The sequence below is a fragment of the Mesoplodon bidens genome (genome assembly GCF_964165515.1).
Source record: "Mesoplodon bidens genome assembly, chromosome: 3".
NCBI classification, from domain to species: Eukaryota; Metazoa; Chordata; class Mammalia; order Artiodactyla; family Ziphiidae; genus Mesoplodon; species Mesoplodon bidens.
This window is the reverse complement of record NC_138178.1, coordinates 176,432,345-176,451,501: the sequence shown is the minus strand read 5'-3', so window position 1 is coordinate 176,451,501 and position 19,157 is coordinate 176,432,345. Positions and strand designations below refer to the sequence as shown.

The following is a 19,157-nucleotide window of genomic DNA, read 5'->3' as shown; positions in this document are numbered from 1 at the left end:
GTAACGATTTTTAAAACGTGAGAGATTAAAACTTCACCATGACCCAGAAGTTGCAGGCCCCGGGCAGATACAGAAGGAAGGAGGCCACCAGAGCCGAGAGGAGGGGCCGAGCTCGAGCCTGGTCCTCACAAGGCCCCTATGTAACCTGCTGAGTGAAGGGCCAGGAGAGAAGGTGGTGAGAACTGTTACCTACATGAAACCTTTCCTCGCTGATGCCGTTTTTTCCTTTAAGGCTTCCTTTCTCGTATTTCTTAGCAAACAAAATTCTAAGTTCTACAAAGCAAAGCTAGTATTGTTTAAAAAGCCATACCACGATGCCTTGTACACAGCACTTAATATATTAAGTAGAATGAGAAAAAGGAATGTTTTACTTCTGAAACTAGTAATGAAATTTATTTGTCTTAACAGCACTGGGGGAAAAAATACCTCCTTTTTGCTTTCCTTGTTTTGATCAATCTCAATGTCAATGGTGCTATTTCCATTTGTTTCTTCCAGTTCATCCTCACTGGAAGACAAAAACAAGTTACTGAAAGATTATTTTGTACTAATTCTATTTAATACACAAATATAAGCAATATATTGATTTAATGACAGATGTAATACAAAATTAGTATATGTTTTCAGAATGCTGAGATAAGTACATTTTTACAATTCAAATAAAACACCAATTCCATAGTTCTTTTACTCTAAATGATTAAAAAAGCTATTAAAATAGGCTTCTAACTCCCAAACCAGGCCTAGAACATTGTCGCTTTATTATTTGCAAAGTGTTTTCTCTCAACTAAAAATGTCAAATTTAAGACATTTACTTTAATTCTCCCTAAGTATCTAATGGAGGACCAGGACATGATCATTAGATATAACTGATAAATTATTCAGGAATAAAGCCTATTGTGTTGGGACTAAATTCACCAACAAGTAAAAATCCATGTTCAAGTCCCACCTGTCTACTCACAACTACACAAGTCTGAGAATGGGAGCGGCTTTTGGGTGGCTCGAATAACTGGTATTTTAAAAAGAATGCTCGCATTGATATGGTGCGTGCTTTTGTTTATATCCTTCCATGCAGTATTTCTTACTCAAAAAGAAAAAAAAGCTCTGTGGTAGGCCTTCTGCTTGAAAAGCATGTGAAAGCGAAGGCTCACAGCAGCCGGGCAGCCTGCCCCCGTGTGCCTGCGGCTAAAGCCAGCTGAGCGCGGTGGTAGCGGAGCGCTCCGGGTCTCAAATGTCAACACCCGCCGGGTCTCAGGGACCCCCCCCAGGTGACACACCCGCTGTGCTCTCCTTCTCCCCCAACCTACCCCCAAGGCCCACAGTGTTCGAAGTTCTGGCTGAGGAAGGTGTGTCTGAGAGGAGCAAGAGCCAGGGGTGGAGGGGACTCTCCCAGGCCCTGACGCTCCCTTCACGGTCAGGTCCCGTTAGAAAGACAACAATCTCTCAGGTGCCGTGGCCAGGGCGCCCCCCACCCACCCCACCCCCGTCTGCATCCTGACGGTGTGAAGGTGCACCGGGAAGGGAGCAGCACCCTTGCGCAGGTGCAAAGTGAGAACAGTGCCCTTATCGCTTCGTCCTCAAGGATAAGAAATCCCAATCTTCTTTTCTTTAATTTAATTCTGATTTCAGCTTAGTAAACCGCACTTGTTTGTAGTAACAGACTTAGTTTATAAACAGTAAACTAGACCTAACATATAAAGGAAACAAGAAATTTTAATCAAAAATTGCTATAACACTAAAAACAAATTCAGGAGAGTTTGCTACTTTTCTTTGGTTACAAAGAGTACTGATCCATACACAGACCCACTAGTTATGTGTGTTGCAAACTAAAAAATATGCAGCTGTGTCAAGGTCAACAATTTTATAGAATCTTATGGTTGGAAAGAGCTTCGCAGGTGTCTCCAAAGTGATACTTCTCAATCTGTCCCCACAGGTTATTCTCTTTCATTTGAAATCCGAAGATACTCTCCTAAGACAGGGCCACAGAGATCATATAGTTTATACTCCTTCATTTTATTTTGTACTGTTAATTTATAAAAATAATATATTATAGAAAATATAATTTTTAAAAGCCACCTATATTCCCTCTACCGTAAAACCCACTATGTTTGTGCCCTGCCTTCTAGACTTGAAGCATCTTCATTTTAGAGCTGAGGAGATAGAGGCCTGGAAAGGAGTGCACTGACCCAACCCGCCTGTGAGACCATCAGCAGACCCTTCAGTTGAGACCAGAACCCATTTCTGCGGGTGAGCAAAGGCCGCCTCCCTGACTCTGCTGTACGTAAGGCTGAGGGCGTGGCGGTTAAGGTGCGTCCAAGGTGCGTCCTATGCACTAAGCTGTCCTTAAAACTAACCTCCTTATTAAGAAGTCATAAAATGTTCCCCTCTCTCTCACTCACATACACAAAACGGATGGTCAGAAAAGGGAAGAAGGAAATCTAAACTGTAGATTTTAACATACCAAACATAAAAACATCAACTGAATCCTGCAGAAGCACACCAAGTAAATTTCAACATAAGAAGTAAGAGATTCCTTTTGACTAAAAGAAGACACCCTTAAGGGGCACAAAGGAATGTGTTGGAAAGTTCACTTTCCAGAGTGGTGAGAAAAGCCACCTTTAGAAGGTAGCACTCATGCATTAACACAGCTCATGAGCGTGGAGCTGAAGGATATCTGTGTACGTTCTGGTTCCACCAGGAAGGAACTGGGGGAAATCCGGTCCCTCTACCTTTCCTCTGTGCACCCACCAGCTCTTAGAAATGCCGGTGCAAAGATCTCCGAAGGGGTGAGACACCGCCCCGCGTGCGTACTGACCTCTCCTCCCGCTCCCGTTTCTGCTTCCGCGCGTGGCGATCCATCACGCTGGTTTTAGTCCTCGTCTTCTTCCAGGAGTAGTAAAACTTCACCAGACTTGCTATAGATTTATCAGGAAGCTAAATACAAAAAATGAGTTGGTTTAGATTTAAAGTTAATCTTTAAAACTCAAATGTGTGTAGATATATTTCATAAGGATCACTCTCATGTATTCAGAAATGTCCTAAGTCACAGCCATTCTTCTCTGAATTCACAAAAGAACTCTCATCGATACATTTTCAAATGACTGAAGTTTGACTGTAAGTGAAACTCAGCCCATGAAAGACTGCAGTCAGCTTAAGATGAATCAGAGTTTTCACATGACTACAGCTTCTAACATAACTTCTAGGTTATTTTTTTTAAATTCATTTTAGCACTAATGTAACCGTCAGTAAGCTTTCACAGTAGGAGTCCACCAAATACCTTTCTAGAAGTGACAGGTCAGCAAAACTCCCCAGGGAGACAGGGGCCCCATGATGTTTGGCCTCATCCACCATCAGAGACCCTTTCTATCAGAACACTCTGGGGGGACTTCCCTGGTGGCACAGTGGTTAAGAATCCACCTGCCAATGCAGGGGACATGGGTTTGATCCCTGGTCCAGGAAGATCCCACATGTCACGGAGCAACTAAGCCCGCGCGCCGCAACTACTGAGCCCACGTGCTGCAACTACTGAAGCCCGCGCACCTAGAACCCGTGCTCTACAACAAGAGAAGCCACTGCAAAATGAGAAGCCCGCGCACCGCAACGAAGAGTAGCCCCTGCTCGCTGCAGCTAGAGAGAAAGCCTGCGTGCAGCGATGAAGACCCAATGCAGCCAAAAAAAAAAAAAAGGACACTCAAGATCGTCCCAACAAGAGAGCTGGGGTGGGGTGGGGTGGGGTGGGCTGAGGTACAGCTATCAAGCTGGGAGGTGCTAGGGAATATTTTGCTCTTGTAATGTGAAGCCTCTCACGCACCCAGCAGCTCGCAGTGAGCTGCTTTATTAAAAACGGGAACACTCATGCTCAAGGATGACAGCCCTACCCCTCAGGTACATTGCGGGGCCGGGGGGGTTGGGGTGGGGCATACAGTGAATGGTCTCACCTACTCACCATTTGTTGGATTCTATGAAAAGTTTTCCCGTGAAAACTAAAGGCTTGCTCAAATAAGACTTTATCTTCCACAGTCCACTCATCTGGGAAGGGGGTAAAGTTGGGCAAATCAGCCAATGATTTTTCAATATTATGCTTATGCCAAAAGAGCATCCCAAGAGCCTAGAAAAATAGTATCAGTGACATTTTTAGACCAACAACATGACTGACATGACGGAAACATTAAAGTGGAAATGAGGCTGGTACAGGAAGAGCAAGTATTTCTTCATACCCAGACAAATCCACAAATGGCGAACTCACATACACTGCTAAGTGGCAGACACTGATCCGCGCCCTTTTGTACACTAACTCATTTGTCTCAAGCCCTGTGAGATAAGTTCCATTATTTTCAATTCTCAAGCTGGAATATGGAGGCCCTGAGACATTCAGTAACTTGCCAATGGCCACAGCTAGTCAATCGCAGAAGCAGTGGGACTCTGGGATCTGTGCTCGTACAGGGTCACACTCCAAAGCCACTGGATATAAAGGAGAAAGTAACTCAAAAAGCACATAATTGTTTGTTATTCTTTTGCCAAAAAATTTCAAATCTAAAGAGTTTTTTCCAGCTCAGAAAGGAAAAAAAATACAAATGGGTAAGGAACAAATTAGAAACAAGAGAATTCAGGAATACTTTCCAAAGAAAACTCCCTGTATGTCGATTTTAAAGTGGAAACGATCATACTTTTGAAGACCAAAATCCTTAAAAATTCATACAAGTGTAATCAGCAATCACCCAATAATAAGTACACTTTCTAAATAGAAAAAAAATCGATGATTTTCTGAGCAGCTTTGTGAAGTTCATAAGTAGGGTTTGGAGAAAGAGAAGCATACACTTCTTGCTTTGAAAGATTCTGAAACTACCTTATTGTAATTGGCTTTCCTGACAGTTCTACCAGGGTAGAATAACTAAAAGTAAGGCCAAGGCTAAAAGAAAGGGTCCAAGTCTATATAACCAAAATCAGTGGTATCCTCAGGCATTAGGGTAAATGAAAAATGTTGGTAATTTACAGGCTGTAAAATCTAGATCAGTACAAAGGAAAGCACTAATGCAACTTAATGTGATTACCTAAAAGAATCGTAATTAGAAATAAGGCTGAAATAAGATTTCATCACATTTTGGGAGAAAAATTAATCTTGTGGATTTCTCGTTAATTGGCTCCAAACAATTTTTTAAAAACCTTAGTCAAATTTTACAACCAGAAAGTGATTCAAAGCAATTAATATTAAAACAGGTTTGAGTGTGATGTGACACCTTGAGTCAGGAGAAAAACCATCACACAACCACAAGAATTATAAACAAATCCCACATTCAAATACGAAAGCGTTATGCCCAAGTATCCAGCACCTAAGAGCCACTGCTGCCCTAAACAGTGCAGGCGGACAGGAACACACACATGCTTTTCCAATCAAAGGGTCTTCTACCACTCATCTCAAGCAGTAAAAAAGGGGACTAGAGCCTTGGATAATACTGCTAGTAACTACAAAAGAATGGCTAATGAGGAAACAATGCTACCCAACACATAGAACAAAAAAAATTTAACAGGTCAACTATAAACCTCATTTTTCACAACAAAAGAAAACCATGCCATTACCTGTTCCATGTTGTACCCATGCTTCTCTTTGGCAATGGCAATGTATTCATCCACTGAAAAACAAGACAAGAGGCCGGTAAACAAACTGAGGGACAGGGCATAGTCTATGGGCACCAGAATTGATATTGATGTATATATATTTCAGGCCGGCCATGCACAAGAATAAAAATAAAGACTAGACAGGAACAAAATAGAGCTGTATAATATGATCTCATTATGGATCTTACATATATAAATCCCACAGAGAAACGGCTGAAAAAATACTCACAGTACTTATTTCTGGATGGTGAGATTGTAATTCTGTCTTTGTTTTTTTTTAAACAAGGTTCTACTTAAATTTTCTATGATAAATATTACTTTGGTACTTTGAAAAATAATTATTTAGAAATAAAAAGAAATATTAAATGGGAGTTTGCTTTTAAGTCTCAGCTGAGGTTGAAGAACAGGCAACCCACTTTTATGTAAAAAAAAATCTAAGAGATAAATTACACGCACCACCGCCTAGTATTTGCTCTCAAACTCCAAAACAAGGCGGCTAATGCCAGCTTTCAAGCACTAAGGAAACACCAAGGAAAACTAACAGACTCAAACTCCAGAAGCTGCCACCCCCAGTGACAAACTACTTCCTCTCTACACTTTCTAGTCTTTCTTCCAGAAAAATAAGAGACTACTAATCAATAGCACTTCTTTATTCACGTATGACTTTTCTTTATAAACTACAGAAATAATATAAGCTCGAAAAGGGGAAATCAAGTAGCACAGAACTGTATGAAACAAACACTAAATCCTACTATAGCCCCTATTGCCCATCCCTCAAAACACTCTCCAGGTGCAATGACCAAACTTAGAGTTGAGAAAATAGGCTGAGTGTTACAGCAGACACCTAATGAAAGTCAGTGCTTCTAAGTTTCAGAATGCTATTCAATTCTATCACAACCATCCTTCCTAATTTTGGTATAACTGACAACTAACTAGGAAAAAGAAATCAATTTTGAAAAAGAATTCAAACTCATTAGTGTATATTCTAATATAAGGGGAAAATTTTTTCCACTGACAAGCGTCAATTTAATTCAAACAGTAACTACATATAGTGAGTGCATTTCAATATTAAGGCACTAGTTTTCTATTTTCTTTTTTACATCTAAAATACTCACAAACCGACTGGTTACTCCACTCAGAAGAGAGTAAAATTCCAATTTACCTGAGAGTCAGTGAATGATAAAGGCCCTTGTTTGTCCCAAAAGTTGACACTGGTGATTTTTATTTATTTTTTAAAGATTCATTCATCCATTCCTTCATTCATTTGTTTTGTTGTGCCGGGTCTTAGGCACGTGGGCTCCGTAGTTACATCCAGTGGGCTCCTTAGTTGCTGCCGGTGTGCTCCTTAGTTGTGGCATGCAAAGGCTTAGTTGCAGCATGCATGTGGGATCTAGTTCCCTGACCAGAGATTGAACCTGGACCCCTGCATGGGGAGTGTGGAGTCTTAGCCACTGCGCCACCAGGGAAGTCCCATAACTGGTGATTTTTAAAATGGGGGCGGAAATATTCCGAAGTGTGTCCCTTGCTTTACTTCACAATAGGGTAGATTATGCCAAATAAGAGAAAAACGCTCAAAGGTTCTTACAAAAAAGAAAAAAAGCCAACAAAAAGTAAGGCTGCAGAGCGGGTGGCTGTGCACACCTGGCCGGAGAGAACTCTTCCGAGAAGTGCCTAGATGCTGCCAGAGGCACCTAGAGCCCGGGGCTGGACCACAGGTCAGAGGACAAAGACCAGGTAATGCGATGTGCTCAAGTCAAGAACACGTGAGAGGAAGAGAGAAAAACAATGTACCGTGATCTGAGGGTCAACCCTGGAGGTCTGCTTTAAGGGTTCCTTCTTTTAATAAATATTTAGTGAACAGACAATAAACGAACCTCAGACTTCTGCTATATAATCTCAACTCTGCGAGCATACAGGTTTCCAGACGCTGTTATTCACCTTAGCTGAGTAAGCAACGTGTGATGTGTGCACACATTCAGTCATGTGATCACCAGTCAGTCAAATGATCTTTAAGCAAATAACGCACGGGCTGGATGTGATGCAGGAGCCCTCGGGAGCCTGTCGTGCCCACAGCTCGCGCTCTCGGGGCAGAACCAGAATCTGCCACATCAGTAATGGGGTCCATTAAACCTGTTCCCGTTGTCTCTTACCAGATTTACCTTAACAATTACTAGGGAAACAAAAGCATTCTTTAGATGCTTTTTCTATTTTCATCTGCTCTTTTGTTTTAACACAAAAATTAGCTGGTGGTAGGGCCAGGAAAACAGACTAACACAGTGGATTCCAGCTGCTGCAGCTAAGGGTACATGTAACATTTGCTGCATTGTAAACCGCAAGGTGCTCTTATACGGTGGCTTTTCAAGTCACACATTTTTTAGGTTTTCTTGGAGACCACCCTGCGGACTCAAATCTAAAGCAAAGGAAGAATGCTGTCTTAGCTACTTAAGTAAAGTCACCTGGTATGTCTACCAGGCGCCTTGAAGGTGCGATGAAATAAGTTAATATATGGGGAGCCTCGCAACTTGTCAAAGAATTACCATCTGATACCCACTAGCAAAAATACAGTTTTTCATTCCTTTCATTGCTCAATGTCCAATAAAGGTTAGACAAACATTTGCTGAATGAATGCTGGGGGACCTGCGATATGTACAATGTCAACATTTTCGGTTCTTTTTCTAGCAAGTTGAAAGGCAGCACGTATCATTAAAAAGTCTACAGATAACAAATGCTGGAGAGGGTGTGGAAAAAGGGGGACCCTCCTACACTGTTGGTGGGAATGTAAACTGGTGCAGCCACTGTGGAAAACAGTATGGTGGTTCCTTAAAAAACTAAAAATAGAGCTACCATAAGATCCAGCAATCCCACTCCTGGGCATATATCTGGAAAAGATATATGCACCCCAATGTTCACAGCAGCACTATTTACAATAGCCAAGACATGGGAACAACCCAAGTGTTCATTAACAGATGACTGGCTTAAGAAGATAGGGTGTATTTATACAATGGAGTATTATTCAGCCATAAAAAAAGAATGAAAGATTGCCATTTGCAGCAACATGGATGGACCTAGAGATTATCATACTAAGTGAAGTAAGTTGGAAAGAGAAAGACCAATATCTGACATCACGCATACATGGAATCTAAAAAATAATACAAATCAATTTATATACAAAACAGAAACAGACTCATACTTATGGTTATTACCAAAGTGGAAAGGGGGAGAGGTAGATAAATTAGGGGTATGGGATTAACAGATCCAAACTACTATACATAAAATAGGCAACAAAGATTTACTGTATAGCACAGGGAACTATAGTCAATATCTTGTAATAACCTTGTAATGGAAAATAATCTAAAAAAATATGTATGTAAAAAACGGAATCACTTTGCTGTTCACCTGAAACTAACACAATATTGTAAATCAACTGTACCTCAATTTAAAAAGAAAGGGAGGGAGAGAGGGAGGGAGAGAGAGAGAGAAAGGAAGGAAGGAAGGGAGGAAGGGAGGGAGGAAAGGAGGGAGGGCGGGAGAGAGGCGGAAAGGCAGCACGGGTTAGGTACGGGGTAAGAAAGACTCAGGTCAAATCTTGGCTCTGTCTCTTGATAAAATGAGTTCACAGCCAGTGGTGCCTGGCACATAGTAAGCACCATATTGAGACTGTGTTACCCCTGGCAACTTCCTAAACCTTCGTAGGAAGTTGCTCTCACCCGTAAAGCTGGGTTATCACCTGACTGAAAACTACACCACAGCAGGAACCCCTCCTCTCCCCTCCTCCTCACAGAATGTTTCGGACCAGAGTTAATTCAGAATACAGCCATTGGCACAAACAACGCTGCGGACAGGGCTTGTCTCTTACTACCTTCCCACCCTGTACAGTCCCCAGCCCTCGTTCCCTTTCGTCATCAGAGGGCATGGCCACCCACCACAGTTTCTGGACTCCCGATGCCCTCCCCACCACCTGCCTGACGCAGCCTGCCAGGAACTATGGGTAGGTCATGAAGAAAATGGAAAGTGTACATTTTTCAAAACCTCCCGTGTTCTTTCCTTAAGCAAAAATGAGCTTTCAACCTAAGAAAACAAAATCCACTCCCAACTGCCTTGTCTGTGGACAAAAGATTAAACAGGAAGGGAAGAGAAGTACAAGCTGCCTGAGACAAAGAAAGCCGGGGTCCATGGGGTCATTTCCAACACTTTCTTTTGTCTGGCAACAATACGCTTGACTTTGCCTCTAGAAGACTGAAGGTTAACCAGAGCGCATCCCAATCTGGGGCGAGGAACCACTGCGGCAGAGTCACGGAACGAGCTGTGATCAGGACACTCCCAGGTCCCTGGCCCAGGCTCCTGCACCACCAGCCTTCCCCAAGGCACATGAACAGCACAGGCCAGAAGCACGTGTTTCTCGTGCAGCTTAGCTAACAGTCTAATCCGTCGTCAGCAGCAGAAGAATCAGACACAGAGTTAAGTGTACTCTGCTTTAAAAACAATTTAAAAAGAAATAATGCAATGTTTTTAAAAACTTGAAAACTCCTATAGGAGCAACCAGGGAGAACTGTCTCATCTTAAATTATGATGGATAAAGACACCTGCACCACTCTGATCCTTTAAGAAGTACACAGACTATACAAACCACGGCCTTTTTTTTGACAAGACCTTACCATTATGGAAAGCACAGGTGAATGAATTATGTTTTGGGGATAACATAAAGGTAGAAGGTGTGAGGGACTTCCCTGGTTGTGCAGTGGTTAAGAATCCGCCTGCCAATGCAGGGGACACAGGTTCGAGCCCTAGTCTGGGAAGATCCCACATGCCACGGAGCAACTAAGCCTGCGAGCCACAACTACTCAGCCTGTGCTCTAGAGCCCACGAGCCACAACTACTGAGCCCGCGCCACACCACTGAAGCCTGTGTGCCTAGAGCCCGTGCTCCACAACAAGAGAAGCCACCGCACTGAGAAGCCCGCGCACCTCAGTGAAGAGCAGCCCCCACTGTCCACAACTAGAGAAAGCCTGCGCACGGCAATGAAGACCCAATGAGGCCATAAATAAATAAATAAATAAATGCATTTATTTTTAAAAAGGTAGAACGTGTGAGATTCATCAAAAAATGTACAAAATTCGTAAAGCTTAGTCAAACATTTATTGAACTACCCTTACTATGTACTGAACACTGTACTAAATAGGCCAAAATACAGAAGAAAAATGATTTATTGCAGTAGCTTGAAACAACACACAGGTGACAGAGGAGAATATAAATACATAAAATAACAGTGTAGATGTCGGATAATGTGAGAATGCAAAATAATCAGTAAACAGTGATGGTGATGATGATAAATCAAGGAAGCTTCCTAAAGATTCAACAGCTATACTGACTAATAAGAGTCACTGACATGTGAGAATTGACTATGTTCGGGCCACTGTTCTAAGCTCTTTACCAGGATTATCTTTTCAGTCCTCTCTGATAATTCTATTATCACTCCCATTCACAAACGAAGAAACTGAGGCGCAGAGAAGTTAGACCATTTGGGCAGGGTCACGCAGCTGCTAAGTAGCAGTGCTGGGACTCATGTACACCGAGTGTCTGGCCCCAGGACCCATGGCATTAAACCTCCGTTCACTGTCCCATCTCTTGCGTAAGGGAGACAGGGGGAAGGGCATGTCAGATAAGAACAGTCTCCACGGTAGAGAGAACTGAGCAAGGCACATCAACACGGTCTATTCAGTTCGAATGAAGTTAAGAAAATAGAACTGTGGTTGATGAGGGGACAGGAACTGAGGGTAACAGGCAAATGGCTGCCTCCTGCGAGGCTTCATTGGTTTCTATGTTTTAACCCAATGACCTAAATGCTCCGAGGACCATTAGTAAGAGTCTCAAATTCAACTGCAAAAAGGGGAAGAATGCCGATGAAAACTGCCCCCTTAACCTTAACGCACCCTTCCCTCCCCCAGATACTGCAGCGATTCGGTATACCTTGTGATCTTGCATAGGCTATGCAGAGCAAGAGGCTGACACCATAAGGTGTGCTGAGGACAAAGCTACAGCCTTAATACAGCTTTTTAAAATTTTTACCATCATAACATTTACAGTAGCTTTAGGTGCTGCAAAGGAAATACGGTACCAATTTCTCTCCCGTAACTCAAAATGAGCATGCTAAGTTTTCTTCAAGAATATGATAACAGATATCGTGGCACCTCTTTTTATTATTAAATAAGAAATGAGTGGGGCTTCCCTGGTGGCGCAGTGGTTGACAGTCCGCCTGCCGATGCAGGGGACACGGGTTCATGCCCCGGTCTGGGACGATCCCACATGCCGCAAAGCAGCTGGGCCCGTGAGCCATGGCCCCTGAGCCTGCGCGTCCGGAGCCTGTGCTCCGCAACGGGAGAGGTCACAACAGTGAGAGGCCCACATACCGCAAAAAAAAAAAAAAGGAATGAGTTATCACTGTAACTCGCTGAGAATCAAAATGAGCTTAAATCATTTAGGTAGAGCAACTATGCCACCTGGTGGGCACAGACATTACTGCAGCTAATACTTGCAGTGGTCCCTCTGAGTATCTCGAGGTGGGGACAGCGGGCTTAAGAAATAAGCCAGAGTCTCAGCCAGAGCACAGTGTAATGTAACGAACCAGTCCTTCCTCGTCAGTGATGAAACACATCTTCTTCATGACAATGCTATTGCGTAATGTAGTTTTGTTAAAATCCCACTCTATAGAAAAAGCTCCTCCCACCCTCCGGCACCCCAGTAAATACTACAAAATCCAGCCCGGTCTCATAGACAATCGGATCAAGTGGAAATAAGAAATATGAATACCCTACTAAGCCATACACATTGAAATTCAGCTTCTGGCATCCGTTCCTACCTAATCCACCCAGAATCAACGTACACAACTCTGAACAAGTCCTACCCCTGCCTCTGTGCCACAGTTTCCTCATCACGTAAGAATGGATTGACCCTTATGTCTTCCAGGGCTAACATTTTAAGAGTAATTTTTAAAACATCTAAATGTTAAATTTAAACTTTTTGTGTGTGCTGCATTAAACATTTTTTTCCAAGAAAAGGATAAGAGCATCCCTCCCCCTTTACTCTAGTATTCATACATTTGTGTATTCTCCAAAAAGGCATATGCAGAATCTCCCATATTTTAAAAACTGATCATCACTAGAATGAATGACATTTAGTTGTGACTAATCAAAACAATAACCACCTTTCTCCTTAAAAATGCCCAAAGTCTACGGTCAAGAGTAAGATCAACGCAGTGACACACTATCCTCTTGCATCTCTTTCACACCAAGTCAACTTATTCGATGACTGGGTCCCTCGCAGCAGGCAGCTGTGCGCTCAAAATAATCTTGTTTGCTCTCCTGTGCTTTGCTCTGTGCACATGAGCTGAAGGAAGGAGCCATGCTCACAACCAGGTCTGCATCTCCCTCAATTAAGGCAACATTCCTTGACATTAAAAGAGGGGGAAAAAAAGACTAACAGTTGTTTCACCTATAACCTCATAGCGGACTCTAGGGGAAAGAGCCCTGGACCATGAGTCAAAGTCCTTAGTTTCCATCAGGAACTTGCAGGCTAAGCCCATTTCATTACATTTCATTACTTGTAAACTAATGAGTATTCTATAAATACTCTGTATAAAAATACACATATATAAATATATATACACATATAAATGCTTTGTATAAAAATAAAAAATAGAAGAGTTGAAATATACAGATGAAAAGTATTAAAATGAATTCCTTCATAAACATTCGTGAGATTCAACCAGAAGGAAGGGATGCAGTTTACAACCACAGAATTAGTTTAGCAAGAGAACCTGCCCAGTCCTTGAACTCCATCCATGAGAGCTGTGCTCCAATTCAACAGTTCCTAATCCTGTCTGCTAAGAATCATCTGACAAACGTCTTTAAAATACTGACTCTTGGGCTCCACCCTGTTTTGTAAATGCATGTGTATACGCGTGTATGTGTGTTCATGTTTATGTCTGTATATATGTGTGTGCATGGATGTGTACGTATACTTTATGCACAGAGTTTTTAGTAAAGTATGATGTGCGTAGAGAGAAGCACTTATATAAGGGTACAGTGAGGTGAATTCTCAGAAAATGAATACACTTAGAGCACGGAAAGAATCTAACACACTCTTGATGTTTTTGGTTTGGTTTTTTTTGTTTGTTTGTTTGTTTGTTTGTTTGTTTGCGGTACGCGGGCCCCTCACTGTTGTGGCCTCTCCCGTTGCGGAGCACAGGCTCCGGACGCGCAGGCTCAGCGGCCATGGCTCACGGGCCCAGCCGCTCCGCGGCATGTAGGATCTTCCCGGACCGGGGCACGAACCCGTGTCTCCTGCATCGGCAGGCGGACTCTCAACCACTGCGCCACCAGGGAAGCCCTTGGTTTGTTTTTACAATGCTCCCAGGTGATTATGATGGGCCAGTTTTGAGAATCAATGAATTAGAGCATAAAGTTAATGTGTAAAGACCATTCCCTATTTTAATGTGATAAAAACCATCTCAATGAACACAAAATTTTAAGGTTTTGGCATTTAAAAGAATACGACAATATCAGAACCACAGAAATGAGGAGAAATGTTCCTGCTATATAAAATAAGGTTTTTGAATTTGTGAGTTGTGAATTTCAATCATGCAAAAAAAAAAAAAAAACCCTCCTGCTTGTGGGGTTCTGAGCAGGGGAGGAAGGAGGTGGTCAGAAGAAGGGTTTAAAAGTCTGTAGATCCTAGTGACTCCTTACAACCTGTATACAAACCTCACTTCATAGGGACACTTGCCCTTTAACCCTGCCTCTTCCAAACTCTATATACAACGCTCCTCCCTCTAGTACAATCCATCTGTATACAAGACACTGGGTCCAAAAAGAGACTCAAGTGGCCAAGGGAAACTCAGAGGGAGGCTAGGTTACAGGAAGGTGACAAAAGGCTCTGCCCATCACAAACTTTAGACAAGTCCCTTCTCTGTGGGCCTGGTTTCTTCAGCTCTAAAAACAAAAGCTAGACTACACAGTGGGATAGTGAGATCATGGGGGGCATGTCTGCTGGGAGGCGGCAGGTATTCCCACTGCCGATGCTTGTATCTTGTCGGAGAGGGGGAGCTTCTTCATCCACTAAAGAAATCTAAGCTTTCAAAGTAGGCTGCAGAAGAGTGATATTTTATAATAAACTAATCTGTTTTACATTTAATTATTCCCCACTGATACAATACATCTTTTAGGCCTACTGTGTGCCTGGTACTGCTTATATATCCATGATTAAAAAGGAGAGTCTCTGCCTTCATAGAACTCACAGTCTGGCCAGAGAGAGAAATAATTACACAAGTAGTTAATTCCAATTGTCATAAGTGCCAGAGAAAAAGAACTATGAATGCACTTAACTGGGAAACCTGATCTGCAGAATCCAGGATGGCTTTCTTTTCTGCTGGAAAAGGACATTATAAATTCCTGCTTGCTCATATGTTATTTATAGTAGGGAAAAAATTGAAAAAATATACATGTCCAAGAATAGGGACATGGTTAAGTAAATTAAGCTATTTGATGGGATATTATTCAGGACCAAACCTCAGTGTAACTTTTAATCACAGGAAAACTAAAATTGGAAAACTATTATATTAGTACGATCCATTTGTGCTTAAAATCAGAGTATACACAAGCTCAGAGAAAAGACATGAAAGCAAAATTTTAGTAGTGGTTATAGCCAGTGTGACGAGATGAAGAAATTACAGGCTACTTTTAACAATAAAAACAAGCTTGTACGCATACTCGTAATTACTTTTCTGAACCATTTGAGGGTGTCATACGATATATGCTGAGTGTTACTCTTAAATACTCAGCATATATTTTCTGAGAGTAGTGCTCTTACGTAACGACAGAACAGTAAACTTAACACTGAAACAATACTTTAATCTGTATTCCCATCTGGCCAACCGACCCAAAATGTGCTTTACATTTGCTAAAGAATTTTGAAGTAAATCCCGGTTATTTCATCCCTATATATATATATAGATATCAGTATTCATCTTTTTAAAAATGTGGATATATTTTTTGCAGAACCATAATGTCATTATCACACCTAACAGAAATAGCAAAATTCCCTGGTAGAGAAACAAAGCCATACTCACTGGCTAGTCTAAAAGGTAGAAGTCCAACAATAGCAAACATGGGAGAGAACACTGAGCAAATAAGTTGTGTGTTTCATTGGTAGCAGTATAAACCAGCTTGACCACTTTGGAAAATAATTTGGCATTGATCTAAGTGCCTATATTCCAAATAGATATCAGAAATAAGTCAAAGAATGTTCCCAGTAGTAACAGTTGGCAGTAATAAAAAACTGAGATGCCCACTGTGAACAGAAAGGATAAATAAATGACAACTTAACAAACTGAAACATTTTAAGTTTAAAAGGATGAAGATAAGACACACTGATATGACTGAAGGGTAAAGGAAGGCTAACAGAGGGCTTCCACTACCGTTTACAGATTCAGCTCTTTGTCTCTTCTAATAAGTTTTACACATTTTAGTTAACTCTAGAGCACTTAAAAGAATAAAAATGGTTTTTAAAAAGTAGTTTTCACACCCTGAAGAACATCATTTTCATCACAAACTTCAAGCCCCCTGATAGCCATTTATTTATAAATGGCTGAAAACCAAGGCCAGTATTAGCTTACCTGACCCCTCCCCACCTCACTCTGGTCCCAGACCTAACAGATGAGAATTCTAAGTACACTCTTCCCTCTTGTCAACGCACTCATACCTTACCAGGGCAGTTTCCCAACAGACTGTAAGCTACATGTGGGCAGACTTGTCAGATCGTTCATTCTTGTATTCCACCAGGACCTGACACATCAACAGTCAGTCAAATATTTACTGAGTAAATAAATGGACACCACAAGGTGAGTGGCGAAGAAGAAAATGTTAGAGGGCTCCAAGTGACCCAAGTTATGGAACAAATAGCCAAAAAGCCTATTTTCGCAAATCTCCCTACAAAGGAGTGTCCACACCCCATCATCTTCTCATTGGACAAGTTATTTATCCACCACATGCCAAAAGAGGATTGACAGAGAGCTGAACAAACATACCAAGTTCCTCTGCTCGTTCATTTTCGTCTAAAGGAGGGACATAAAGTAAGTAATACTACGCCAGGTGATGACAAATGGAATGCAGGAAACGAAGGTAAGGCAGTAGTGGTCTCTGTCTCTACTCTGTAGTGTAGTCAAGAAGGGCCCCCTCCTAGTGACCAGGAGACACTGAGGGAGAGAGCGCCATGTGGACATTTGGGAGAAGAGTGATCCAGACAAAGGGACCAGAAAAGGCTCTGGACAGCGTTCTTGGGATGAGTTCCAGAGGGCAGAAGGGGGTCAGACTACCAAGAGCCTTGTGGTAACTGTCAGGTCTTTTGATTTCAATCTGCAGTGAGTTAGAAAGTCCTGCATATAGACTCCCAGCATTTACTATATATTTCTAGGAAAGTTTAGACACTCACTACATACCTGTGAAGATCTCACTCACCGTATAATCTTGAAAATGTGTACTGAAGTCAAGTGACTTAATGCAGAAACAACTTTTGCCAATACTGCAGGTCTAAGAAGGGTTCTCATTCCAAGAAAGCTAAAACTTATTTTAAAATCTCTACTTGGACTTGCCTTTTGACATAATTTTAAATTCTATATGTCTATCATGTTATATGTGTTGATTTTTTTTCTTTAAAGTTAATAGTTCGGCCAGCCTAAAAGAAAAAAAAAAAAGCCTTCCAGCTTGGTTGTCTTTGGCATGGCTAATGATTTCCATCTTTGTCTACTTTAACACTGAGACCAGTGCTTCTTACCATTGTACCAGTTTCTCCTCATTTTTATAAAATAAAAACAAAGAACAATCGATCACTTAAATAACTGAAAAAGTAATGATTATATACAACCTATACAATATGTAATGTATAAATGATCAAAACCATCTGTTTTACTGATTCCCAATAGCCAAAAGTGACCTCGCTAACTTCTACGCCCAAGGCAACCGCAGCCGAGGCTAAGGTACCTGCTTCTTCAGGAAACTATCAACAGTGTGCAGGGCTGTGTACTGGCGTCCCCCTTCCAGCTCCAATTCACCTCTCTCAAGCCCTACCTTAAAAAGAATCAAACAATAAAAAAATCATCCTCAGATTACTCCCTTTCTTAACCTGTCCTCTCTTCTGAAACTCCCTTCTAAAAATTCTCCCAGGCCACAGTTTTGTATTACATTTGACCATACATGCTTTCATAAACTTTTTTGACTTCCTAAGAACAGTGAAGTGAAACAGACTGGGAATAAGATCTGGCCTAACTCTCTATATATTTCAAAGAAGACAAGACTACCTACTAAAATAACCTTTTGAGATTTCTTGCAACTAACGTGTCCACTTTGTTCTGCTAACCTTCAAGTGCTTCTCTACACAAAGCCCAAACCTTGGGTGGGTGTCCGTATAAGGGGAGGGACCAGAGGGGAACGTGAAGAGCACACTGCACTGCACCCAGGGCGGCAGCATCCCGCGAGAGAAGGCTGCCCTAAAGCCATTGGGGCGAGCAAGGTGGACACCCAGGGTGCAGACCAAGTGGGACGAGGAGGGAGGACAGCCTGGAGCAGGGTGGGCAGGGCGTCCACAGGTGAGAGGAGAGGAAGGCATCCGGGTAGGAGGGCCGCAGTACACACCTCAGCGGGGACGTGGGGAGCAGACCATCCGGGAGATGGTATCCTATCACAGAAGCAGAGTGCCTAGTAGGTATGTCAATGAAAATGTGAGGAATAAACGGTGAAACCATGCGGATGACCTAGATGTAAGACGTACCCGCTTTAGAGGCGTGTGAAGGCCGCCTGGACACCCAGCTAACCCCATGCTCCTCTCATCATTTCCTCTGAGCACTCCCAACACTCCTGTTCTGACTTCCTAAATCTCCATCAAGCCTCCCTTTAACAGCAACGGCCCAGAGAGGCATCGACCTCCCTCCCCTGCACGTGCACCAGCAGGTACCGCCTCCAGCCCCCGCTCTCCTCTACACCACAGGGCCGTCAAGAGCTTTCTAATGTGCACAGTACTGCTTCTAGCTAAAATTCCCTCCAAAGTCCTCATCCCTTTAAGAACTGGGCCCGTCTTTCCAGCTTCATCGTTTCTCACTTCCCCAGGGACAACGTGCATCACAGCCCGGCAGGTCTCTAAATGCTACGCAAACGCAAACGCTATCCCCTCTTCTTAGAGCGCCTGTGCCCCTCATCCAGCCAGTGCACTTACTCCTTCCTCAGCATCCTACCCAAATGCCATCTGTTTCCATTGCTTGTTTTCTACCTAGGAAAACAGAGAACTTTCTGCTGGGTCCCAAGGGGCGCGTCCAAATACTAAGAGTACACAGGAGATGCCTGATGCTAAAACAATGTAAGAATCAGCTGCCCTCTCTTCCAATTAGTGAGCGTTTTTCAGTCTCTCTCACTGTCTGTCCAACCTCCAGATTCCACCACATGATTTAACCTTCATTCTCACCTTTGTCCCCTTAGTATCATGTCATGATTTAATCATGTAAT

The 19,157-nt window shown here is 42.4% G+C and overlaps 1 protein-coding gene across 1 annotated transcript in view; it reads right to left on the bottom strand.

The window, feature by feature from the left end:
• The window catches only part of RCOR1 (REST corepressor 1), a 114,573-nt gene that overhangs the window by 19,083 nt on the left and 76,333 nt on the right, over positions 1-19,157 (bottom strand). The window contains exons 4-7 of the mRNA XM_081230344.1: positions 5,572-5,624; positions 3,941-4,102; positions 2,810-2,928; positions 427-505 (exon numbers count right to left, since the gene is read on the bottom strand). Coding sequence (XP_081086470.1) covers positions 427-505; positions 2,810-2,928; positions 3,941-4,102; positions 5,572-5,624 — 413 coding nt within the window. The remainder of the gene's footprint in view (positions 1-426; positions 506-2,809; positions 2,929-3,940; positions 4,103-5,571; positions 5,625-19,157) is intronic.